Genomic DNA, 27,291 nt, shown 5'->3' with positions numbered 1-27,291 from the left:
ATGTGCGTACCAGTTCGAGCCCCGTCGTGGGTTTCCCGTGACGGCTCTTAGATCAGAAGCTCTCGGACCTCCATAGGTGCACAAACCTCAGCCACATCAGCAAGTCCACGCCCAAATCCTCAAAGCCGACCTTCACCAGGACATCCACGCGTCGCCCAAGCTCGTCGCATTCAATCAGATTGATTAGCCAAATGTCCATTTGTACAACACTCTCATCAGAGCTCACATTCAGAACTCGCAGACTTCGCAGGCCTTCGCGGCTTTCTTCGATATGCAGATTAATGGGGTTTATCCTGATAATTTTACGTACCCATTTCTTCTGAAAGCTTGTTTTGGCCCGCCATGGCTGCCGGTGGTTCAAATGATTCATGCCCACATTGAGAAATTTGGATTTTGGTTGGATATCTTCCTGCCCAATGTTGTGCTAGGATAGCACCAAAATCTTTTGGAACCAACTCAAGCTAGCCCACAGGAAATTTATCAAATGAAAATGCAAGAACAAAATATTAAAGACACAAAGATTTTAACGAGGTTCCTCCACAGTCAGTGTAACTGGAGTACGTCCTCGGAGCAGTAGGAGCTCACCCAATAATCCACTATCAACCAAATGGGAGTTTACAAAGTGTTGGTGATCTCACAACCCAAAAGTCCAATACACCCAATAACTCTCACATACCAAAGAAACAAATAGAGAAAGAAATATAATGAATAATTTCTTCTCTATACATATAGCTCAAAGCTATTACAACAACAACTACTTTGGTGGATGATTACTAACCGAAGAGAGGAGCTCTTTTCAAATGGGGGATGTGGCACCCCTTGTTCTCTGCCCTCTTTCTCTCTGCAAAACTCTCTGCAAATCTCCCTTCTCTCTTGTTTCCACACAACCGAATGGAAAAGCAACCAAACCCTTTATTATGAAAAAACCAAAACTCACGGGTGTTGTTTCAAAACCTTTTTCAAAAGCAACCAAACATTTCCCTTATTTTCCTCCCCAAAACAAGGAATGTGTTTCCACCTTTGGATTGTTTAATCACCTAAAGTTTTCTTGGACATTTGTCCACTTGGCCACTTGGCCAATTATTCAACAATCTCCACCTTGGCCAAGTTCCGAAAAACGCCATGATAAGCTAAACAACACAATTAACACACAACATCACTCCCAATCACTAGCAAGAGAACAACTCATGCCGAGCCAAATCTCCAAAACTCCTACTGCTCAACGCCTTCTTTATATAGGCAAAATGTGAGCCAAGTTCAAGCAATGAACAAACTTGGCTACACCAACAACCTTAGTCAACATATCAGCGGGGTTGTCTTTAGTTGGAATCTTCTGGAGAATGATTTCTCCTTCACCAACAACTTCACGAACAAAGTGATAACGCACATCTATGTGCTTGGTCCTCGCATGATGAACCTGATACTTAGCCAAATAAATGGCACTCTGACTATCACAATGCACCTCCACCTGCTTCTGATCAACCCCCAAATCTCTAATCAGTCCATGTATCCAAATGGCCTCCTTTATAGCTTCAGCAACTGCCATATATTCAGCCTCTGTAGTAGACAAGGCAACAGACGACTGCAAAATGGACCTCCAACAAACTGGCCCTTTAGCCATAGTAAACACATAGCCTGTAGTAGACTTCCTTCCATCCAGATCACCTGCATAATCTGAATCAACATAACCAACAGCAAAATGACCAATACCAGAGTCATCCCTCTCAAAGCATAAACCAACATCTCGAGTACCATGGAGATACCTCAATATCCACTTAGCTGCATTCCAATGCTCTTTACCAGGATTATGCATATATCGACTCACCATGCCAACTGCATGAGCAATATCCGGTCTAGAGCATACCATTGCATACATCAAACTACCAACCAAATTTGCATATGGTATATTTTTCATTTGTAGCTTCTCTTGATCAGTTTTAGGACATTGTAGAGAACTTAATTTAAAATGAGGAGCCAAAGGGGTACTAACCGGTTTGGTTGAATCATGAACTCCAAACTTCCGAATCAACTTCTCAAGGTATTGTCTTTGATTCAAGCATACCAAACCTTTTTCTCTGTCTCTAGTGATCTCCATGCCAAGGATCTTCTTTGCTTCACCAAGATCCTTCATCTCGAACTCATTCTTCATTTGCTTCTTCAATTTCTCAATCTCTTCGACATTCTTTGAGGCAATCAACATATCATCAACATATATCAATAAATAAATGAAAGACCCATCTTGCAACTTCTTGAAGTACACACAATGATCATATTGACTTCTAGAATAATTTTGGCCTCTCATAAATTTATCAAACCTCAAATACCATTGTCTTGGAGATTGCTTCAAGCCATAAAGTGATTTCTTCAACTTGCAAAACAAATTTTCTTTCCCTTTCACTTTATACCCATCTGGTTGACACATATAAATCTCTTCATTCAAATCACCATGTAGGAAAGCCGTCTTCACATCAAGTTGCACAAGTTCAAGATCATATTGTGCAACAAGAGCTAACATAATGCGAATTGAGGAGTGCTTCACAACTGGAGAAAAGATTTCATTGTAGTCAATGCCCTCTTTTTGTGCATACCCTTTAGCAACTAATCTTGCTTTGAATCTGACATTGCGTTTCTCATCAGCATCTTCCTTCTTGGCATACACCCATTTGCAACCAATAGCTTTCTTACCCTTAGGCAATTTAGCTAACTCCCAAGTCTTGTTTTTCATGAGAGAATTCATCTCGTCGCCCATGGCATTGCACCACTTCTCCTTTTCCTCACTCTCAATGGCTTCCTCAAAATTGGATGGAATCTCATCAGTGATAATAGGAAGAGCAAAAGCAACATAATCACTATACCGAGCTGGCTTGGTAATTTGTCTTTTTCCTCTGTTCTTGGCAATAGACTCTTGAGATGAAACTTGCTCTTCAACTTGAATAGAATCTTCAAGTTCAACTTCTTCAACATCCTCATGGTCTCCCACTTCTTCACTTGTAGTGGCTTCGACATCAGCGGAAATAGGATTTGAAGTACTAGAGGCAACTTTCTCAAGCTCCACCTGTTGGACATCTTTCACATTCTTCTCAGAGTCTCTAAACATATTTTCTTCATCAAATGTCACATCTCTGCTGATTACAAGTTTCTTCATCTCCGGGCACCATAACCTGTAACCTTTGACACCACTACTAAAACCAAGAAAGATAGTCTTTTTGGCTCTAGGATCAAGTTTATTTTCAGTTACATGAAAATAAGCAGGTGAACCAAAAATACGAATATAATCATAATCATTAGAAGGTTTTCCAGTCCATACCTCCATTGGCGTCTTACCCTGAACAGCAGCTGAGTGTAATCGGTTGATGATGTGACATGCATAAGTAACTGCCTCTGCCCAAAACGACTTGCTCAAACCCGACTGAGACAACATGCATCTAACCTTCTCAAGCAAGGTTCGATTCAATCTTTCTGCAACTCCATTTTGTTGTGGAGTTCCCCGGACACTAAAATGTCTCACAATCCCTTCCTCTTTGCAAACTTTAAAGAAAGGGTCGGATGTGTATTCACCACCATTATCCGATCTCAAAATCTTAATCTTTCTCCCAGTCTGGTTCTCAACCATTTTCTTCCAACCCAAGAAAATGCTCAACACCTCACTTTTGTGCTTCATAGTGTAGACCCAAGACCTTCTTGAATAATCATCAACAAAGGTCACGAACCAATGTCTACCACTCAAAGAGGGAGTCTTTGTAGGACCCCAAACATCCGAATGCACATAATCAAGAATGCCCTTCGTCTGATGTACAGCAGTACCAAACTTCACTCTAGTTTGCTTTCCCAAGACACAATGCTCACAGAAATCAAGCTTACAAGTCGTGGCACCTTTTAGAAGACCTTGTTTCACAAGCCCTTGTAGAGCTTTCTCATCGGCATGGCCTAATCTCATATGCCACAATCTAGTAGTATCAGAATCGGATGTGCCCATATTTTCTGAGACTACAGATGCTTCACCTGTCATAGTGCTTCCTTGCAATAAATACAAATGGCCACATCGAGGAGCTTTCATCACAACAAGTGCACCATAAGTCACCTTCAATGTCTGCCCATCTGAATGAAACCTGAAGCCCTTGGCTTCCAAAGTTCCCAAAGAAATAAGATTTTTCTTCAAATTCGGTACATACCGAACACCTGTCAACTCTTTAACCATGCCATCATGCAACTTCAAACGAACTGTACCAATCCCTTTTGTTGTGCAAGGATTGTCATCTCCCATGAACACAACACCGCCATCAAACTCTTTCAAGCTTGAAAACCAATCCTTGTGAGGAGTCATATGATGAGTACAACCCGTATCCAACACCCACTTAGTAGCACAATCAAATGATGAGGAAGTGGTTAAAGCAAAATCAGAAAAATCTGTTTCAACCTCAGCAACATTAGCTTCAGAACTTTCTTTGCCTTTGGTCTTCAATCTAGGACAATCTTTCTTCCAATGACCCTTATTACGACAAAAGGCACATTCATCCCTTTCCAAAGGTTTTCTACCTTTAGAGTTTCTTCTAGGTCGAGACTGTGATTTTTTTCTGCTAGAAGATGATCTTCTCTCCGATGATCTACCTCTAACAAATAAAGCTTCAGAGGTACTATCATGATTTTTATCTCTATGCCTCATTTCATAATTCATCAAGGCATTTGACACATCTTCAAATTTCACAGTTTCTTTACCATGCATAATAGTGGTAACAAAATGCTCATAAGAGTCCGGCAAGGAATTCAACAATATTAAGGCCTTATCTTCATCCTTAATATCCTCATCTAAATTTAACAAGTCGGCAATCAACTTATTAAAAACATCAAGGTGTCTAATCATTTTTGTACCTTCTTTGTATTGGAAGCGGTAGAGCTTTTTCTTCAAGTGTAGCCGGTTCTCTGCACTCTTCGTCATATACTTATCTTCCAATTTTTGCCACAACACACTTGCCAATGTCTTCCGCATCACAAAATACTTCTGAGTTTTTGCAAGGCACAACCGAATTGAAGAGCAAGCCCACAAATTTAATTTCTCCCATTCCGGCTTCGACATAGCTTCCGGCTTCTCTCCCAAAGCGGCAAGTAGATCTTGTTGAGCCAACACATCTTTGACCTCACATTGCCACATCCCAAAGTTGTTTGTGCCATCAAACTTTTCAACTTCGAACTTTGCATTTTGCACCGTAGTTCTTGCAAATCCGGAGCTGCTTCCAAAAGGATTCTCATCTTGCCCGTCTGACATTTTTGGCAATGAGACAGTACCCAAGAGCAACCAGTGCTCTGATACCAATTGTTGTGCTAGGATAGCACCAAAATCTTTTGGAACCAACTCAAGCTAGCCCACAGGAAATTTATCAAATGAAAATGCAAGAACAAAATATTAAAGACACAAAGATTTTAACGAGGTTCCTCCACAGTCAGTGTAACTGGAGTACGTCCTCGGAGCAGTAGGAGCTCACCCAATAATCCACTATCAACCAAATGGGAGTTTACAAAGTGTTGGTGATCTCACAACCCAAAAGTCCAATACACCCAATAACTCTCACACACCAAAGAAACAAATAGAGAAAGAAATATAATGAATAATTTCTTCTCTATACATATAGCTCAAAGCTATTACAACAACAACTACTTTGGTGGATGATTACTAACCGAAGAGAGGAGCTCTTTTCAAATGGGGGATGTGGCACCCCTTGTTCTCTGCCCTCTTTCTCTCTGCAAAACTCTCTGCAAATCTCCCTTCTCTCTTGTTTCCACACAACCGAATGGAAAAGCAACCAAACCCTTTATTATGAAAAAACCAAAACTCACGGGTGTTGTTTCAAAACCTTTTTCAAAAGCAACCAAACATTTCCCTTATTTTCTTCCCCAAAACAAGGAATGTGTTTCCACCTTTGGATTGTTTAATCACCTAAAGTTTTCTTGGACATTTGTCCACTTGGCCACTTGGCCAATTATTCAACACCCAATTCGCTCAGTGATACTTATTCCAAGTGTGGATTGATTGGCGTTAGTGAGGCGAAGAATCTGTTTGTGGTGATGGAAGAGAGAGACACTGTGTCTTGGAATTCAATGATTGGTGGGTTGGCAAAAGCTGGGGAGCTAAGTGATGTACGCTGCTTGTTCGATGAAATGCCTGAGAGAGATACGGTTAGTTGGAATACGATATTGGATGGGTATGTAAATGCCGGGCAGATGAATGAAGCCTTTGAATTGTTTGAGAAAATGCCTCAGAGGATGTTATCTCATGGTCGACTCTAGTTTCGGGTTAGTGCAAAGCCGTGGATATGAGTATGGCAAGAATGATGTTTGATAGGATGCCTTTCAGAACTTGGTTCCATGGATTATATATCTGGTTATGTCGAGAAGGGGCTGGCGAAGGATGCGATTATGTTGTATGATCACATGGAGGAAGCTGGATTGAAGCTTGATAATGGTTCTATTATTAGTATATTGGCTGCTTGTGCAGAGTCTGGTTTGATTGGATTGGGTATGAAAGTTCACGCCTCTATAGAGAGGACTCGATTCAAGTGTAGTACTCCCATGTCAAATGCTTTGCTTGATTGTATGCCAAGTGTTGAGTGTTGGATGAAGCATCTAGAGTCTTTCATGTGATAGCGAAAAAGGATTTGCCGATTTGGTGTCTTGGAATGCCATGCTCCAAGGGTTAGCCATGAACAGGCATGGTGAGAAGGCGCTTGAGCTATTCTCTTGAATGGTAAAAGCCGGGGTTTTTTTTTTTTTTTGCCGGATAAATTGACCTTCGTTGGGGTCTTATGTGCCGTACACATGCAGTATTTGTGGAGGAATGTCTTCAAGCCTTCAACACTATGGAGTGGGAGTATGGGATTGTACCCGGAGTTGAGCATTACGGTTGCATGATTGACCTTTTGGGTCTTGGCGGGCGTCTTGGGGAGGCTTTTAGGCTTGTGCATAGCATGCCAATGGAACCAAATGGTGCTGTATGGGGTACTCTTTTGGGGGCTTGTCGGATGCATAATGATCTGGAACTAGCAGAGGAGGGTGCTCAATCACCTAGGTAAGTTAGACCTGTCTGATTCAGGAAAATTTTCCATGTTGTCAAATATTTATTCTGCAGCTGGTGATTGGGTCAATGTTGTCAATGTGAGGCTGCAAATGAGGAGCACCGGAGTCCAGAAATTTCCCAGGGCTAGTTCCGTTGAGGTGGACGACGAGGTCCATGAATTTACAGTTTTTGATAAATTACATCCTAAATCCGACAAAGTATATGGGATGATTGACAGACTTCATCAAGACTTCAAGCAAATGAATATGTCGACGCGGAGTATTAGCAATGGGATAGGTGGATAAACTGCGAAAGAAAGTATTTATTTGGTGAGCATCAGCTGACTCAAACTTGTCCAGAAACACTTCTGCGAGCGTCCTAATTGGAAAAATTTCAAGGAGAAACTTCTGACCAATGTCCTTAGGACTTAGATTATAAACTTGTAAACATGTTGATAAATAGAAGGGGATCAATCGTTTGATTTGTTGCTCATCTGTATCAGTAGATTGGAATTACCAGTTAACAATGATTCATCTTTTATCTGTGAGATGATGTGTCGCACTAGTACAATTCTTGCAAAGAGCTGGAGAAGTGTCTACGGGTATAGCACCGTATCCATATCACTGCTTGCCATCTATGCTCTGCCATCAATTCTAAGTTTAGGAACGCAAAAAATGAGATGAGGAAGGATAACTCTTGCTGATATGCTGTAAGTTGTAACTCAACCTTAAATTTCTTAATGAAATTACGTTTTCTTATAAACAATTGCACATCAAACTACTGTCTTGTAAGCTATATCGTTTAGCGAAGAAAAACTTACATGCAACGGGAGAGATGCAACTGTGGTAATATTTCAAGTCAGTCAGACATTGTTATGCATTTTATCTTTCTAACATAGTAATGTGTGGTTGACTTAGAATACTGTCACAATAACAACCGTCCAAATAACTCCCCCAATATTCACAGCTGACAAGTTAATGTACTTCAAAGTTTGGCGAGCAAATGCTCAACAAACAACCGACGCGTGATTGGCTTGATTGATGAGAAAAACCCCTTACCCACAAAGGAGGTCCCTGTCCTTTGGTGCCATGCATAAAGTCATATCCACTGGCCTTCCCGATGTGTATCCAATTGTCCCAAATAAACCTTTCTTTTGCTTTGTTGTGTTAATTGGTCATGTGTTGTTATGCAACTCTCTGTTAAGCAAATAGCACTCATATCATCCTTTTTCTCTTTGTAAGGATTATAGGGATCCTCACTTCTTATCCGGTCATCTTACATCGTACGTTTGGTACTGTTTGTATTTAATTTTAAATAATAAAAAATTTTAAAATGATTTATGACTGTATGATGTACGATGATGATAAGATATGAGGATCCGGATGGGATCCAAATCCATAAATAAAGCTCTAAATTTGATTTTCTATCCAGTAATATAACTGTTTTTCTTTCTTTTAATCTGGTAGCTTCATAACACAATTTGGTGAAGTGGGTAGTTCCTGTTCCCCTTAAATTTACTCAAAGAATTAAAAGTTTTAGTTGATATCAAGGGTAGTTTAAATAGCGTTTAGTAGATATCGCCCGTGGTTGGTTTTGAAAAGAATGCTGTTATTGCATTTTTTATTTTATTTTGTTTTATTTTAAGGTGAGACCTTAAGTGCTTACCTTAGTTTCGATTATTTTAAGCCGTTAAATTTTTATCTAAACGGCCCACAATAAAAGAGTTCAAACATGCTTCTCTCTACGGGATTTGGATTCCATACGGATTCAAATTGTGGGGATCCTAACGGGATTTGGATTCCATACGGATTCAAATTGTGAGGATCCTAGGGATCCCCACATCTTAACCATTCATTATGTATTGTACGATCATAAATCATTTGATTTTTTTATTAAAAATTTAACACAAATAGTATATAACGAAAACTGATCGCAGAACATACGATGAACGGGTAGGATGTGAAGATCGATCCCCACTGGAAAGGATCATTTTCCCCCTCTACGTTCACCCATCCACTTTTCTCTCTCTCTCTCTCTCTCTCTCTCTCTCTCTCTTCGTCTTCAACCTCACCCCATCCTCGGTTTCAAAATCCTCCCCAATATCCAAAATTAATTAAAAAACTACCACCTCCTGAATTTCATGATGATGCCAAATTCCGATGTCCTACTGGCGTTCAATCACCATCTACGTTCCATGATGAAGTGATGAAAACTCGTGTGATTTAGAATACGTAGGATCTAGGATGGTTGTAGGCATGTTGCATGACTTTCAAAATGTTTAAGAATTTTTGGATGATCGGTGGAGAGATTGAAGAACTGTATATGTTAGTCTATGTATGGTTGGAGAAAGATGCAAGTCTTGTGATAGTTTATGATACTCTTGTTTTGGATGATTACTTGTGACATGTTATCAAATAAAACTCTAAACCATAAACCCTGGTGATGGCCCAGAAACTACCATGTGGCAGCGGCGGTGATGAATAAAAAAATATATATAATTTGAGAAATTCATATAAATAGAAAAAAAATTGAATAAATATTCCTGAAGTTGTTATAGATTGAGAGATGCTCATTGTTTTGATGATAAAAAAACTCGAGAAAAGTTGTATTAAATAACTCATAAGGTGCCACGTGGTACATATTGAATATAATAATATATAAGGTTTAAAATTCGTATAAAATCATAGAAAAATAAAAATAAAATTCCAAAAGTTGTCACGGATTACTTAAACCATGCTCGACGAGAAATGAGCATAAAACCTTGATTTTGAATTGAAATCAATTAGGAGAAGTTTACAGACGTTATGTTGGTTACTTGGTGTTTGTCTTGTTACATGATATACTTCGACAAGTTTCATGATTTATTTCTTAAGTGCACCTCCTTGCCCAAATACCATGTTCATGATACCAGTTTGGTGTATCAAACGTACCACATAGTAGATATCATGTCCCCAATCACGAACCAATCAACAAAAATACTTTTCACATTTAATACAACTTTTCTCAAGTTTAATACAATTTTTCACATTTAATACAACTTTTCTCAAGTTTTTTACCATCAAAACGATGAGCAACCCGCAACGGGTTCACATTTAATACAACTTTTCTCAAGTTTTTTACCATCAAAACGATGAGCACCCCGCAACGGGTTTACAACAACTTCAGGAATATTTATATTAACGTTTTAGAAAGAAAAAAATAAAAGAAAACTAATAAAAATAGTTTGAAACCTTTGAGTTTTAATGATAAAGACAAAATAAAGGGTAAAGTGAATAGTACTAGGATTAACTTTTTAGTGTAAAAATATGATTTTTTGTTAAAATGAACAGTACCGTAGCTTTTCGTTAAAACTTCCAATAAATAAACGGGTATGAAGTGTATTAAAATTGGTAGGACTAGATTATTTAATCCAGTGGCTAATTTACACAACCGAATCCGTTCATTAATGCTATCTGGTCTCTTATCCTAGCTCCCAAACAGGTTCATAAAAATAGAGTGGTCATGTTGGGTAAACAGTAAACTCCGAGTTCAACTGGAACTGGAAATCCTTGCGACTTTAGGCTTTGGAAACACCTACCTATTTACATGCTCAACACCCTCTGCTTTAATCCCATCCCCATCTCTCTCTCTCTCTCTCTCTCTCTCTCTCTCTCTCCCCTTCGGTTGGTCTGATCGATTCTGCCGAACAAGGCCATAGGATAGTGAATTAAAAGATCGAATGGGAATGGCAAAGTCTTCCTCCGCCGGACGGCTTTGTAAAATTGTTTTCTTCTGCTTCGTTGCGCTATTGGCAATCATTCTCGTCACAGCCTTGGCGTGGACTTTATTGCGTGACGCGAAGCTCAGCCCTGAATTCCCTGAGTTCCGGGTCGACTTGGTAGCCGTGTCGCCGTGCCCACTCACCGCCGCATCCAGCAGCGAGTACTTAACCGCCACGTGGGACTTGACGCTGGTTGCTATAAATCCCAACCGGAAGCTGGACTTGTATTACGAGAACCTTCAAGCCGATATCTTCTACGGCGACGTCGACGACAAGGCAAGCGACAGCAATCTCAAGCTGGGAACGGCGCCGTTGCCTCCCATCTATGTAAGTAAGATGAACCAGACCACTCTTGATTTCTCGGTGGTAATGGCGAGGTCGTACGTCGGAACCGACGCGGCCAACGATCTAATCATCTCCTCCTCCTCTTCCTCCACCTCCCCAAGTTGTTATGGGTCGGGGAGCCTGTGGCTGAAGCTGTTGGGTTTTTTTAGGTATAATACTACGTTGTTTGGACTGGATACTTCCCAACTGACGCGCTTCTCTTGCGACCTTTTCCCACCGAATGGGACGGCGGGGCAGTCAAGGGCATGCCAAGATTTTGATCGAAGTGATAGGTGTTATTGGTGACCTGATTGAGATTGATGATTCTAATTTCTACTAGCTGCTGTATTTACCTGTGTATTGTATTGTAATCTATATATATAACCATTGACAGGTGCATTTTAGACATTGTTTTTATTTAGTTGTTTATGTTTTTGCAGCTAAATCGCTAATCCTATCAAACTGATAGATAAAGCATCCATACGAGTGACCTCTAACATTGCAGTTGAAGTAGTGAAGTACCCACTTCTTTACGTGCATAAGTTTAGCTTGCCACATTGCTTCAGTCAACACTTATCTTCCGCCCTGAGAAATCAATTTGCCTTCCCCTTCGTATACTTTGTTCCAAACATGGTCCTTGATTGAACAAAAAAGTTTCCGTTTATCCTTCTCTAAGCAAGTAGGAAGTCCCAAAAATCTCTCGTGGCAAGGGCTAGAATTTGAATTTTTGTCTGAGAGAGGGGGAGAGGCGGAGAGGTTGCTGAGTGGACTGACCCAATTTATAAGAGCTAGAGAAGTGTGGACTTTGCAGCCCCATCTCTAGACCCACTCAAATTTGCTTTCGTCCAAACAAATTGGTTTTTGACTTATGTGAATTAGGCCAGTTGATCAGAGCAGTATGTTTGATTTTTTGTGCTCGAGCTTGAATTATTTTTCTGCACAATGTCATATTTTTACCTTCTCTAAGTTTTTTTTTTTTTTTGTTACAATTGATATTTGTAGGATTCATTTTTAAAAAAAAAATCAATTAAAAAAAATTTTAAAATTTATAATTGGTGCATTAATAGAACACACACAATAAAATAATAAAAAAACTAATTGACAACAATTTTTTTTCACATGTCAAATTTGATAGCAAAAGGTTCATATCGACATATCAGTTAGAGTTTCTTCCTACTTTCAAATTTGATTATGCGACATTCCACTTAACCTTTCTTTTTCGGCGATAAATTCGATTTATGTATTTTTGTTCATTTGGTTTCAATCTTCCCGATGTGTATCCAATTCTCCCAAATAAACCTATCGGGTATCCAATTCTCCCAAATAAACCTTTCTTTTGCTTTGTTGTGTTAATAATTGGCCTTGTGTTGTTATGCAACTCTCTGATAAGCAAATAGAACCCATATAATAAGGATGAGGATCCTTTTCGGATTCTTTTTGTGAGGATTATAGGAATATTCACATTTTATCCATTCATGGTTTATCGTGCAACCAACTTTCGTTCGGTATTATTTATATTTAATTTTAAATAAAAAAATTCAAAATGATTTATATTCGCACGATATACGATGTCGATGAAGAGGTAGAATGTGATCCATATGGGATCCAAATCCATAACATAAAGCTCCAATTTTGATTTTCTATCCAGTAATATAATTGTTTTTTTTCTTTCAATCTGTTTGCTTCATTCATACAACAATTTGGTGAAGTGGGAAGTTCCTGTTCCCCTTAAATTTGAGATTATATTCATACATTCCAAATTACTTTTCCCATACCTTTTGATTTTTTTAATCTTTTTTGATACACCACTAACACTTGATAAAAAAAATATTAAAAATTAAAAGAGTATGGAAGAGGTAATTAGGAATATGTGACTATAATCTCTCTTACTCAAAGACTTGAAAGTTTTAGTTGATATCGAGGGTAGTTTAAATAGGGTTTAGTAGATATCTGCCCGTGGTTGGTCTTGAATTTTCACAAGACGACTTGTCGTGTTGATATTTTCTAGACAGTATTTTGTGACAAAATTTGTAAATTTAGACAACATATCAAGTAAAATGTATCATAGTGATGATAATAAGAAACAATCATAATAAAAATAAATAAATAAAAAATATCTATACTATGAAATATCTATATTATGAAAATAATTTTTTTAGTAGTTTAACTTTAAAATTATCAAAATAATTTTTTTCTTAACAGGTTGAAACAGATTACTCAAGGTTACCTGGGTATAAACTCGTTATTAATGGTAATTGACAGGTGACCCGATAATGACTCGATTAGTTATCGTGTTGACTCGAAATCAATTATTTTCGTGTCATGTTAACATGTCGTGTAAAAAATTATCAGGTCTAATTCCAATGAAACTTAATGCTATTATTGAATTTTTAATGTGAGACCTTATATGCAGACCTTAGTTTTAGATTATTTTAAGCCGGTGATTTTTTATCTAAACGGCTTCACAATAAAAGAATTCAAACAAACTCACCCCCATCCTCGTTTTTTTCTCCTTCTTACTCCCCTCCTTCTTCAAAAAGATGAGGACGACGACTACCCCGACAAACTCTCAAATTCAAAATCCGCCCATATATCCAAAATTAATTAAAAAATCGGCACCTCCTGAATTTCATGATGATGCCAAATTCCAACGTTCTACTGACCTTCATTCATCACCTAAGTTCCATGATGTGATGATAATTTAGAATGTGTAGGATCTAGGATGGAAAGATTTAGACATGTTGCATGACTTTCACACTGTTTAGGATTTCTCGGATGATAGCTGGAAAGATTTAATAACGGAAAATTTTATTTAAAATCATGTAACCTCTTTTTACACTCAACTTAAATTTCAGATGTTAATTGTATTTTTTACCCTATTGTATAATTACCATCAAGACAAGATGAAATTAATAATGAAACTAAAATTTATCAATAAACCCACACACTATAATTAAACCCCACCATGACTCCTTGCTTATTTTACCTTCATTCCAACTAAAACCTATAACTTTTATAGAGAAAAACATGCTTTTTTTGTCCTAGGAAGGTGCTTCTATCGTCTATGCAACATTAACTGTTGATAAGGAGTTGCAACCAGACAAGGTGAAAAGAAAAATGTTAGTTTCCAACTGCAAGCTCTCAATGCACTTTGAGGCTGCTCAGGTGAGATTTCTTTAAGCATTGTATCACCCATAATTAAAGTTGGTGTTTGTGGAACTTTTCAAAGCCAGAAAAAAAAAAAAAAAAAGAAAAAAAAAAAAAGAAAGGGTACTCTCTCTTTCATTTAGCATGAATAGTCCCTTGCATGTTGATCAGTGCAAACCTCGCACCGGAAGTACCCAAGTCCATTCCGAGATAAAGCTGCTTCACCCCCCAATTGAAACACCCACTTCAGCTTCATCATTACCGCTCCAACAACCATTGGTGTTGTTGGACCTTTTGGCCGCCATCTCGTTCTTGCTTGCTTGTTCTTCACGCCATTACACAACCCATTTCTTGAAAACTCCGTCTGTGGACCGAACATCCCTGAAGCATCAAACACTTAACAGTTTGAATTTGATGCACAACTAATGTAACTGCTTGGTGTTGGTGATGAGAGAGAGACCATGTGTATGTGTATGTGCATGTGTCGGGGATGGCGACCATGGAAACATGAAGGAGTTTGCATTTGCAGCCATGGGAAATGCTATAAATGAGTGTAAAGATAATTTTACATTTTGAACTGGGTTTGGGAGGATAGTTTAGGTAATAACTTTGGGTTTAAAGAGGTATTAATTATTTAATAAAAATTAATATGGGTGTAGATTGTAAGTTGAATGTAGAAAGAAGTTAAATAGGTTCAAATAAAATTTCCCTTTAATAACTGTATATATTTTTAATTTTTTTTTTATGAAGAAGGAATTTATTAAAGATTTAAGAACTGTATATGTTAGTCTATGTATGGTTGACAAAGATGCAAGTCTTGTGATACTTTATGATACTCTTGCTTTGAATGATCACTTGTGACATGTTATCAAATAAACCCTAGTGATGGTCAACAAACTACCACGTGGTAGTGAAGAATAAAAATAGAGTGCTACTAGACCCACCTCAGTATCTTATTTTCCCACCCACATGATAATTCCACCCACCATAGAAAATGAAAAAGGTACAATGTTCTTTTCCCACCCACCATTATTCCCAAAATAACCATAATATTTTTTTTTAAATAACTCTAATATATCTTTAAATAACATTATAAATAAATAAAAAATAGAAAAAAATGAAAGAAAATGCAAGACCTAAGACCTAGACATTCATCATCTCCGTCACACCTAACGCCGTCTTGCAAAGACCCTGGATCCCCAAAGCACTCTTATTCCTCCTTTTTTGTCAAAACCGCATATCTCACACCCAATTCTCTTTTTTCTCTAATGAAGTTTCTCGCCTTCATCTAGCACATGCCCATTCCTTCCTCCAACCTTTCCATCGATTCTAACCCAAATCTTTCCACCAAAGATATCACACCCCACCCACCATTATTTATTTATTTATTATTTTAAATTATTTATTATTTTTTCAAAATTTTAGTACTGAATTAAATAGAGGTTTAAGAGTCTTCTTTTAAAATGATAAATATGTTATTAACATTTCCATTAAATGGTGGATGGGGAAATAAGACACCGGGATGAGAATATCACCACTCTAAAAATATATATAATTTGAGAAATTCATATAAAATAGAAAAATAGAATAGAATAAATATTCCTGAAGTTGCTATAGACTCGTTGCGAGGTGCTCATCGTTTTGATGGTAAAAAACTTGAGAAAAATTGTATTAAATGACTCACAAGGTGCCATATGGCACATACTAAATAAAATAATATACAAGGTCCAAAATACGTTAAAATCATAAAAAAAATATTCCGAAAGTGGTTACGGATTCATTGAACCGTGCTCGACAAAAAATAAGCATAAAACCTCAATTATGAGTTGATATCAATTTGGAGAAGTTTACAAATGTTACTTTGGTTACTTGGTGTTTGTCTTGTTACATGGTATGCTTCTACAAGTTTCATTACTTGTTGCTTAAGTGCACCTCCTAGGCCAAATTCCATATTTATGACACCGGTTTGGTATATTGGACGTACTACATAGAAGATATTGTGTTCCAGGTCATGTACCAATTGTAAAAAATTTGGCCCAACCGATTAAGTTGGTTTGGTTTTGGTTTTGGCTCAAAACCGACCCAATCCAACCCGTGGGCCGACCCTAATCTAATCCAGCGGCCAATTTACCCAACCCTAATTTAATCCAGTTGCTAATTTACAATATTATTAAATACCATCTAGTGTCGTATTAGTCCGGCCCAAAACAAAACCAAATTGACCCGCGCCCGGCCCTAATTTAATCCAGTGGCAAATTTACAAAATTTACTATCCAGTGTCTTGTCAGTGTTATACTAGCTGCCAAACGACGGGTGCGTATAGAGTGCGGTCATGTTGGGTAGACTGCAAACTCCGAGTTCAACTGGAACTGGAAATCCTTGCGACTTTAGGCTTTGGAAACACCTACCTATTTACATGCTCAACACCCTCTGCTTTAATCCTATCCCAACCCCTCTCTCTCTCTCTCTCTATCTCTCCCTCCTTCGGTTGGTCGAACAATTTCGAACTCTGATCGATTCTGCCGAATAAGGGGATAGGATAGTGAATTAACAGATCGAATGGGAATGGCAAAATCTTCCTGCGACGGACGGCTTTGTAAAATTGTTATATTCTTCTTCGTCGCGCTATTTGCAATCATTCTCGTGACAGCCTTCGTGTGGGCGGAATTGCAAGACGCGGAGCTCAGCCCTGAATTAACCGAGTTCCGGGTCGATTCGGTGTCCGTGTCGCCGTGCCCACTCATCGCCACCTCCATCAGCGAGTACTGAACTGTTGGAAATTCAACTCAAAACAGGCTGTAAAAGGTTGCTGATGGCTGTTAGTTTCTTTACAGGTTGTATCCACACATGCTGCAACTACAAAGACTAAAGTTTCCTCCATGTGCTAGCTGAAAGTGTGTTGAAAGACAGCAGAGATGTGAGCTGCTGTGTGCAAGCCGAAAGGTTGTGATTACAACCTGGAATGATGCAAGACATGTGTGTGCCAACTATCCAAAGTTGCTGCATGTGTTTGAAAGGGTGTAAAGATGTGGAACACCATCATTCATTGCAAGTGTTGTTGCATTGTTTATTAATTTCTGTTTTGTATAAATAGGCCATCTTGCTAAGCTTAAATCATCCCATCCAAATCCCATTTCCATTCTCATTTTCAGCTTGTAAGCTTTAAGAGTTGTAAACTCTTCTAATATTTCAAAGTGTTTGTTATCACCAAGCTTGCTACTTCTTTCATATATCAAAGTCCAAGTGTTTTACCAAAGCTTGTTGCTTCCCTCCTTTCTCTATTTCTTTGTCCAATTTTATTGAGAGTGAAAGTGAGAGGTGTGATAGAGTTTGTAAACTTATCACCCACATATTTTAGTATTGAGTTAGTAAACTCTTGTGAATACCAACAATAACCGCCACGTGGGACTTGACGCTGGTCGCGATAAACCCCAACCGGAAGCTGGACTTGTACTACGAGAACCTTCGGGCCGAAATCTTCTACGGCGACGACAAGGAAAGAAACAGCAATCTCAAGCTGGGAACGGCGCCGTTGCCTCCCATCTATGTAAGTAAGATGAACCAGACCACTCTTGCTTTCTCAGTGGTAATGGCGAGGTCGTACGTCGGAACCGACGTGGCCAACGATCTAATCATCTCCTCCGCCTCCTCAAGTTGTTATGGGTCGGGGAGGCTGTGGCTGAAGCTGTTTGGTTATTTTAGGTATAATAGTACGTTGTTTGCAGCGGCTGGTGTCCATCTGTCGCGCTTGTCTTGCGACCTTTTCCCACCGAATGGGACGACGGGGCAGGCAAGGGCATGCCAATATTTTAGTCCAATTTATAGGTGTATTTGCTGATCTGATTGAGATTGATAATTCTCGTTTCTACTACCTGCTGTAATTTACCTGCGTATTCTACCATTGGCAGGTGCATTTTAGACATTGTATTTATTTAGTTGTTTATGTTTGAGAGCTGTTATTTCTACCCAATGTCTTATCTTCCCACCCATCTTTTTATGAAATTTTTAATTACAAATTTGTCAATTTGTAAATGACTAATAAGGGCTCTCTCTAATAACCACACAAGTTTACAAGATTCTAGGTCTTTCTACCAAAGACCTAAGATATTTTATGCATGCATTCAACCGACATGCTCTTGCTAGAATTATCTAGCATGAATCATCCATTGTGTTTGTGTTGCCTTTACAACATGGGCTGGACCCGGCCCAAGACAAGATTACAATTCAACATCCTCCCTTAATCTTGTCTTGTGACGCCGAATGAGTTTCTCAGTCTAACAAAGTCTTCTTGTTTGAGTGGCTTGGTGAATATGTCAACGACTTGTTCTTGAGACTTCACGTATTCCACTTGCACGTCCTTTCTTGCAATGCACTCTTTTATATATGCAATGCACTCTTTTATATAATAATAGTGGGTATCTATGTGTTTGCTCCTATCATGGAATACGGGATTCTTTACAACTTGGTTGATTTCCGGCGCTGCTTGGGCACTTGTATGGACAAAGAAACTGTCGTTTTCTTTTGCAGTCACGAGCTAACCACAATGCCATGTCACAAATCATATCATGCATCTTTACCATATCTAAGTTAACTTCCAACAAGCATGCAGCAACAAGAGTTCCTATAATATCGTAACACTTGTTTTTTGCTTCCTCTACACTACCATATTCATCCAACATTGCCTCACACATCCAAAGATATACTAAATCATCTTTAAATATGAAGAAATCTTCTGGATATAGAGCACAATATAAGAAGCAAGATCTGACCTTCTCATCGGCTAAATTATCATAACTAAATTTTAAAAGACGGAACACCTTATCCTCCATACCTGAAAACTTGTGCGCAGATTTTTTCTTGCAAGCCATGGCCCGACCAACAGTAATTAGTGTGAGTGTTAAACCTCCACACTCTCTTGCCGCAGTTTGAGCAAGTCGTTGAATATCTGGGTGAATACCAAGTGTTTCCCTCCCAACCTTCTCCTGAAACAAGTTCCATGCTTTGTCCCATGCCAAACACTCCACTTTAATCTTCTTTTGAGCATCCATCTGACCACATACATCCTCCGAGCGAGTGGTGAATATTATCTTAGACTTGTTGTGCGGGTTAGGAATAGGAACCCCTAATTTGGTTATTTCAATAGGCTCCCATATATAATCGAACAATAACACAAACTTCTTTGTGCTCAAGAACCTGGAGATGTCTTCAGCTTTGTCCGAATGCTGTTTTTGTTTCCACGAGTCGCTGGAAAACCCAATCTTGTCACCAATCTTATCTTGGACAGTTTCAACTGTTGAATAAGTGGCCAAGTGGCCATACTTTAGAATTAACAAACAAAAAGGGGAAACATCTTTCCTTGTTTTGGGGAGGAAAATAAGGGAAAAGAATGTTTTGGTTCCCTAGCACAACCCGTGAGTTTGGTTTTGGCAGAAAGCTAAAAGAAAAAAATATTGTTTTAAGAATGAGTGCTCATGATTTGGTTCAAAGAGGAGAGCTATTTCATTTCGGTTTTGGAAGGAAACAATAGAGAAGAAAAAAGAAAGAGGGAGCTCTTTTTTCTGCAGAGAGCAAGGAGAGTTGCAGAGAGCCCAAAAGGAAAAAGAAGCTGCTGCTTCATTTGGTTAGTAATCATCCACCAAAGTAGTTGTTGTTGTAATAGCTTTGAGCTATATGTATAGAGAAGAAATTATTCTTTATATTTCTTCCTCTATTTGTTTCTTTGGTGTGTGAGAGCTATTCGGTGTATTGGGTTATTTGGGCTGTGAGATTACCAACACTTTGTAAACTCCCATTTGGTTGATAGTGGATTATTGGGTGAGCTCCTACTGCTCCGAGGACGTACTCCAGTTACACTGACTGTGGAGGAACCTCGTTAAAATCTTTGTGTCTTTTATATTTTGTTCTTGCATTTCCATTTGATAAATTTCTTGTGGGCTAGCTTGAGTTGGTTCCAAAAGATTTTGGTGCTATCCTAGCACAACAATTGGTATCAGAGCACTGGTTGCTCTTGGGTACTGTCTAGTTGCCAAAGATGTCAGACGGGCAAGATGAGAATCCTTTTGGAAGCAACTCCGGATTTGCAAGAACTACGGTGCAAAATGCAAAGTTCGAAGTTGAAAAGTTTGATGGCACAAACAACTTCGGGATGTGGCAATGTGAGGTTAAAGATGTGTTGGCTCAACAAGATCTTCTTGCCGCCTTGGGAGAGAAGCCTGAAGCTATGTCGAAACTGGAATGGGAGAAATTAAATTTGTGGGCTTGCTCTTCAATTCGGTTGTGCCTTGCAAAAACTCAGAAGTATTTTGTGATGCGGGAGACTTTGGCAAGTGTGTTGTGGCAAAAATTGGAAGACAAGTATATGACGAAGAGTGCAGAGAACCGGCTACACTTGAAGAAAAAGCTCTACCGCTTCCAATACAAAGAAGGTACAAAAATGATTAGACACCTTGATGCTTTTAATAAGTTGATTGCCGACTTGTTAAATTTAGATGAGGATATTAAGGATGAAGATAAGGCCTTAATATTGTTGAATTCCTTGCCGGACTCTTATGAGCATTTTGTTACCACTATTATGCATGGTAAAGAAACTGTGAAATTTGAAGATGTGTCAAATGCCTTGATGAATTATGAAATGAGGCATAGAGATAAAAATCATGATAGTACCTCTGAAGCTTTATTTGTTAGAGGTAGATCATCGGAGAGGAGATCCTCTTCTAGCAGGAAAAAATCACAGTCTCGACCTAGAGGAAACTCTAAAGGTAGAAAACCTTTGGAAAGGGATGAATGTGCCTTTTGTCGTAATAAGGGTCATTGGAAGAAAGATTGTCCTAGATTGAAGACCAAAGGCAAAGAAAGTTCTGAAGCTAATGTTGCTGAGGTTGAAACAGATTTTTCTGATTTTGCTTTAACCACTTCCTCATCATTTGATTGTGCTACTAAGTGGGTGTTGGATACGGGTTGTACTCATCATATGACTCCTCACAAGGATTGGTTTTCAAGCTTGAAAGAGTTTGATGGCGGTGTTGTGTTCATGGGAGATGACAATCCTTGCACAACAAAAGGGATTGGTACAGTTCGTTTGAAGTTGCATGATGGCATGGTTAAAGAGTTGACAGGTGTTCGGTATGTACCGAATTTGAAGAAAAATCTTATTTCTTTGGGAACTTTGGAAGCCAAGGGCTTCAGGTTTCATTCAGATGGGCAGACATTGAAGGTGACTTATGGTGCACTTGTTGTGATGAAAGCTCCTCGATGTGGCCATTTGTATTTATTGCAAGGAAGCACTGTGACAGGTGAAGCATCTGTAGTCTCAGAAAATATGGGCACATCTGATTCTGATATTACTAGATTGTGGCATATGAGATTAGGCCATGCCGGTGAGAAAGCTCTACAAGGGCTTGTGAAACAAGGTCTTCTAAAAGATGCCACGACTTGTAAGCTTGATTTCTGCGAGCATTGTGTCTTGGGAAAACAAACTAGAGTGAAGTTTGGTACTGCTGTACATCAGACGAAGGGCATTCTTGATTATGTGCATTCGGATGTTTGGGGTCCTACAAAGACTCCCTCTTTGAGTGGTAGACATTGGTTCGTGACCTTTGTTGATGATTATTCAAGAAGGTCTTGGGTCTACACTATGAAGCACAAGAGTGAGGTGTTGAGCATTTTCTTGGGTTGGAAGAAAATGGTTGAGAACCAGACTGGGAGAAAGATTAAGATTTTGAGATCGGATAATGGTGGTGAATACACATCCGACCCTTTCTTTAAAGTTTGCAAAGAGGAAGGGATTGTGAGACATTTTAGTGTCCGGGGAACTCCACAACAAAATGGAGTTGCAGAAAGATTGAATCGAACCTTGCTTGAGAAGGTTAGATGCATGTTGTCTCAGTCGGGTTTGAGCAAGTCGTTTTGGGCAGAGGCAGTTACTTATGCATGTCACATCATCAACCGATTACCCTCAGCTGCTATTCAGGGTAAGACGCCAATGGAGGTATGGACTGGAAAACCTTCTAATGATTATAATTATATTCGTATTTTTGGTTCACCTGCTTATTTTCATGTAACTGAAAATAAACTTGATCCTAGAGCCAAAAAGGCTATCTTTCTTGGTTTTAGTAGTGGTGTCAAAGGTTACAGGTTATGGTGCCCGGAGATGAAGAAACTTGTAATCAGCAGAGATGTGACATTTGATGAAGAAAATATGTTCAGAGACTCTGAAAAGAATGTGAAAGATGTCCAACAGGTGGAGCTTGAGAAAGTTGCCTCTAGTACTTCAAATCCTATTTCCGTTGATGTCGAAGCCACTACAAGTGAAGAAGTGGAAGACCATGAGGATGTTGAAGAAGTTGAACTTGAAGATTCTATTCAAGTTGAAGAGCAAGTTTCACCTCAAGAGTCTATTGCCAAGAACAGAGGAAAGAGAAATATTACCAAGCCAGCTCGGTATAGTGACTATGTTGCTTTTGCTCTTCCTATTATCACTGATGAGATTCCATCCAATTTTGAGGAAGCCATTGAGAGTGAGGAAAAGGAGAAGTGGTGCAATGCCATGGGTGATGAGATGAATTCTCTCATGAAAAACAAGACTTGGGAGTTAGCTAAATTGCCTAAGGGTAAGAAAGCTATTGGTTGCAAATGGGTGTATGCCAAGAAGGAAGATGTTGCTGAGAATAGCAATGTCAGATTCAAAGCAAGATTAGTTGCTAAAGGGTATGCACAAAAGGAGGGCATTGACTACAATGAAATCTTTTCTCCAGTTGTGAAGCACTCCTCAATTCGCATTATGTTAGCTCTTGTTGCACAATATGATCTTGAACTTGTGCAACTTGATGTGAAGACGGCTTTCCTACATGGTGATTTGAATGAAGAGATCTATATGTGTCAACCGGATGGGTATAAAGTGAAAGGGAAAGAAAATTTGTTTTGCAAATTGAAGAAATCACTTTATGGCTTGAAGCAATCTCCAAGACAATGGTATTTGAGGTTTGATAAATTTATGAGAGGCCAAAATTATTCTAGAAGTCAATATGATCATTGTGTGTACTTCAAGAAGTTGCAAGATGGGTCTTTCATTTATTTATTGATATATGTTGATGATATGTTGATTGCCTCAAAGAATGTCGAAGAGATTGAGAAATTGAAGAAGCAAATGAAGAATGAGTTCGAGATGAAGGATCTTGGTGAAGCAAAGAAGATCCTTGGCATGGAGATCACTAGAGACAGAGAGAAGGGTTTGGTTTGTTTGAATCAAAGACAATACCTTGAGAAGTTGATTCAGAAGTTTGGAGTTCATGATTCAACTAAACCGGTTAGTACCCCTTTGGCTCCTCATTTTAAATTGAGTTCTCTACAATGTCCTAAAACTGATCAAGAGAAGCTACAAATGAAAAATATACCATATGCAAATTTGGTTGGTAGTTTGATGTATGCAATGGTATGCTCTAGACCGGATATTGCTCATGCAGTTGGCATGGTGAGTCGATATATGCATAATCCTGGTAAAGAGCATTGGAATGCAGCTAAGTGGATATTGAGGTATCTCCATGGTACTCGAGACGTTGGTTTATGCTTTGAGAGAGATGACTCTGGTATTGGTCATTTTGCAGTTGGTTATGTTGATTCAGATTATACAGGTGATCTGGATGGAAGGAAGTCTACTACAGGCTATGTGTTTACTATAGCTAAAGGGCCAGTTTGTTGGAGGTCCATTTTGCAGTCGTCTGTTGCTTTGTCTACTACAGAGGCTGAATATATGGCAGTTGCTGAAGCTATAAAGGAGGCCATTTGGATACATGGGCTGATTAGAGATTTGGGGGTTGATCAGAAGCAGGTGGAGGTGCATTGTGATAGTCAGAGTGCCATTTATTTGGCTAAGTATCAGGTTCATCATGCGAGGACCAAGCACATAGATGTGCGTTATCACTTTGTTCGTGAAGTAGTTGGTGAAGGGGAGATCATTCTCCTGAAGATTCCAACTAAAGACAACCCCGCTGATATGTTGACTAAGGTTGTTGGTGTAGCCAAGTTTGTTCATTGCTTGAACTTGGCTCACATTTTGCCTATATAAAGAAGGCGTTGAGCAGTAGGAGTTTTGGAGCATTTGGCTCGGCATGAGTTGTTCTCTTGCTAGTGATTGGGAGTGATGTTGTGTGTTAATTGTGTTGTTTGGCTTATCATGGCGTTTTTCGGAACTTGGCCAAGGTGGAGATTGTTGAATAAGTGGCCAAGTGGCCATACTTTAGAATTAACAAACAAAAAGGGGAAACATCTTTCCTTGTTTTGGGGAGGAAAATAAGGGAAAAGAATGTTTTGGTTCCCTAGCACAACCCGTGAGTTTGGTTTTGGCAGAAAGCTAAAAGAAAAAAATATTGTTTTAAGAATGAGTGCTCATGATTTGGTTCAAAGAGGAGAGCTATTTCATTTCGGTTTTGGAAGGAAACAATAGAGAAGAAAAAAGAAAGAGGGAGCTCTTTTTTCTGCAGAGAGCAAGGAGAGTTGCAGAGAGCCCAAAAGGAAAAAGAAGCTGCTGCTTCATTTGGTTAGTAATCATCCACCAAAGTAGTTGTTGTTGTAATAGCTTTGAGCTATATGTATAGAGAAGAAATTATTCTTTATATTTCTTCCTCTATTTGTTTCTTTGGTGTGTGAGAGCTATTCGGTGTATTGGGTTATTTGGGCTGTGAGATTACCAACACTTTGTAAACTCCCATTTGGTTGATAGTGGATTATTGGGTGAGCTCCTACTGCTCCGAGGACGTACTCCAGTTACACTGACTGTGGAGGAACCTCGTTAAAATCTTTGTGTCTTTTATATTTTGTTCTTGCATTTCCATTTGATAAATTTCTTGTGGGCTAGCTTGAGTTGGTTCCAAAAGATTTTGGTGCTATCCTAGCACAACATCAACATTGTGGTCCTTGGATACCACAATCCATATCACGAGATCAAAATCAACATTGAGCAATTTGTTATTGATTTGGGTCAGTAGGGTAGGCTTACCCACCCCTCACATCCCGTACAATCCAATTATTCCCACATGTTCATCTTCCAGCTGTCTCCAAACCTTATAAAACACAAATTCCATGCCTACAGTTGGTTTCATAGGTCTTTCATGGACTAATTGCCAGGAAGGTTTCTTCTGCGACCTCCGCAAAACTGCCCTTGTTCTTTAAATCATCTACTTCTGCCAGCTTTTTGCACACTTTTTTTCCATACTTGTAGCTGGACAAGTAGTTTTTTGAGCAGTAACCTCCGCAACACAATTTCTGAATTTCTTGAACTCGACCATGCATGACTTCTGCGACTTCATTCTCTCTTTTCCACCTTTTTAATCCACAGTTGTACCTGGTTCAATCGCTTCATGGATCTCTGCAGCTCTGCAACCTCAACCTTTCTCAATACGTCAGCCTTCAAAGCGGTCAGTTCTCGAAAAGAAAGATCCAGAGCTTCGAGGTTTTCTTTGAGCCTACTTATGTACTTTGGTGGTTGAATAAGGGAACCCCAGCAGGGAGATTCAAAAATGGGATCGCTTGGCAGGGATATTGAGACAATGTTACCCATTGCTTGCAGAGAAATATTCAAAGAAAATAAGAAAAAGTGATTTCTAAGCTTTTGCTGAGAAGAATGTAGCTAAAAAAGAATAGATCATAATATTCAGCCGGCAGGGATGAGTAAAAGTCCCGAGAGATATGTGGAGTAGGATTGAAGGTGGGTAGACCACCCGAAGGCTACGCTACTGGAATTTATATAGTGTACAAGTTGGACTAATATATGAAGCTAGCAGAAGGTGCTGGCGGGTCTTGGGAGCAACCGGACAAGGACTCATCTGAAGTCTTTGCGAAGACTTCAGTTTAGAGGTTGCAAATGCTGCTCACAAGTCGTCTCTAGACTTTAACTGAAGGACCACCTAACCATAATATGTTAAGTGGACTGCGCAGTTTCCTTGGTTTTATTTCACCAGGAAATGGCGCAGTAAGGAAATTGCGTGCCCTCAGCTAACAGTAATAAAAAAAGGATGTGAATAACGAATTTTGTTCCTAATGTGATGCTTGATTCATGTCCACAACAATGAAAGTTGCAGAAGTCTTCCTCCAAACAAGGGGCTTTGAACCCATCTGCCCGTCCTAGTATGCTTTCCCTTTGAGTAATGTTTTGGTGTGATCGTCATGGTACTATCAATTCATTCATGTTATAATACGTGTGACCGTCAAACTAAAAATTTCTCCTCCTTAAACAGCCTCAAAGAGCGAGCTACCTATGACTTACAAGTTTAAATTCCCTTTCCTGCCCCTGCCTAAAACACTACCATGCATCTCACTTGGCATCTCCCTTTGCTCACAATCACACAACTTAAATAGTTCTGTTATGCTTAGGATCTAGGAGGTCGATCAAAATTGTACCGCCTTGAATTTTGATGCTATCCTTATGCATGTTTTCCCAGTTCAGGAGGAACATAACTACAACTCTCAATCAGTTCCTGCTTGGCTTTTTGCTAGAGTTCATAAAACACATCCTTGTCATGCAAAGTCAAGAACATTGTCGTCACATCGGTCTTCCCCGCACTACCAGTACTCCCAATTTGATGTGTGTAGTCTCGAATTTTCTCGTATCATATTATGCGCAACATACATTGAATATAGTGAGTTTCGAGTCCAATTCAAACCCAGGCATCAAACGGTCACATATTTGTTACTGTTAGCTGAGGGCGCCCAATTTCCTTGGTTTCGTTAAATTATTCAGTTCGAATATGAAATTGCCTGCGCGGGAGTTTGAGAAGACCAAGGGGAGGCTCCGGTTGCATACGATACGACAGGAATGAAACAGTTGAGTTGCGCCACGTGAGTGTTTTGGTACAAGGGATTCATGTCACGAGAAGTGTCCTCCGTGCCATCCCAATCGAAATTGAGCCGGAACTTCTCGCCGGGTTGTTCTCGCGCTTCTTCGGCTGCTTCCTGCACCTTCTCTCGCTCCCGCTGCTTGGCCTCGTCTTCACGTTCACGATCACGGTTCCATTCCCGG

General features: G+C 39.2%; 1 protein-coding gene and 2 pseudogenes across 1 annotated transcript; 2 read left to right on the top strand and 1 right to left on the bottom strand.

The window, feature by feature from the left end:
- LOC137739346 (pentatricopeptide repeat-containing protein At3g29230-like) lies at positions 1-7,595 on the top strand (annotated as a pseudogene).
- Positions 7,596-10,772: 3,177 nt separating this feature from the next.
- LOC137739343 (uncharacterized) lies at positions 10,773-11,438 on the top strand. The gene has a single exon (XM_068478903.1). The coding sequence runs from the start codon at positions 10,773-10,775 to the stop codon at positions 11,436-11,438; it is 666 nt and encodes a 221-aa protein (XP_068335004.1).
- A 7,078-nt stretch (positions 11,439-18,516) lies between these two features.
- On the bottom strand, positions 18,517-25,833 carry LOC137739340 (probable disease resistance protein At1g52660; annotated as a pseudogene).
- Positions 25,834-27,291: the final 1,458 nt, after the last annotated feature.

The sequence above is a fragment of the Pyrus communis genome, chromosome 7 (assembly GCF_963583255.1).
Source record: "Pyrus communis chromosome 7, drPyrComm1.1, whole genome shotgun sequence".
NCBI lineage: Eukaryota > Viridiplantae > Streptophyta > Magnoliopsida > Rosales > Rosaceae > Pyrus > Pyrus communis.
The sequence above is the reverse complement of the archived record's forward strand: the minus strand, read 5'-3'. Positions and strand labels throughout refer to the sequence as shown.

What these genes read in the sequence shown, in the direction of transcription:
- LOC137739343 (XM_068478903.1), top strand. Translation starts at nt 10,773, where the DNA reads ATGGCAAAGTCTTCCTCCGCCGGACGGCTTTGTAAAATTGTTTTCTTC.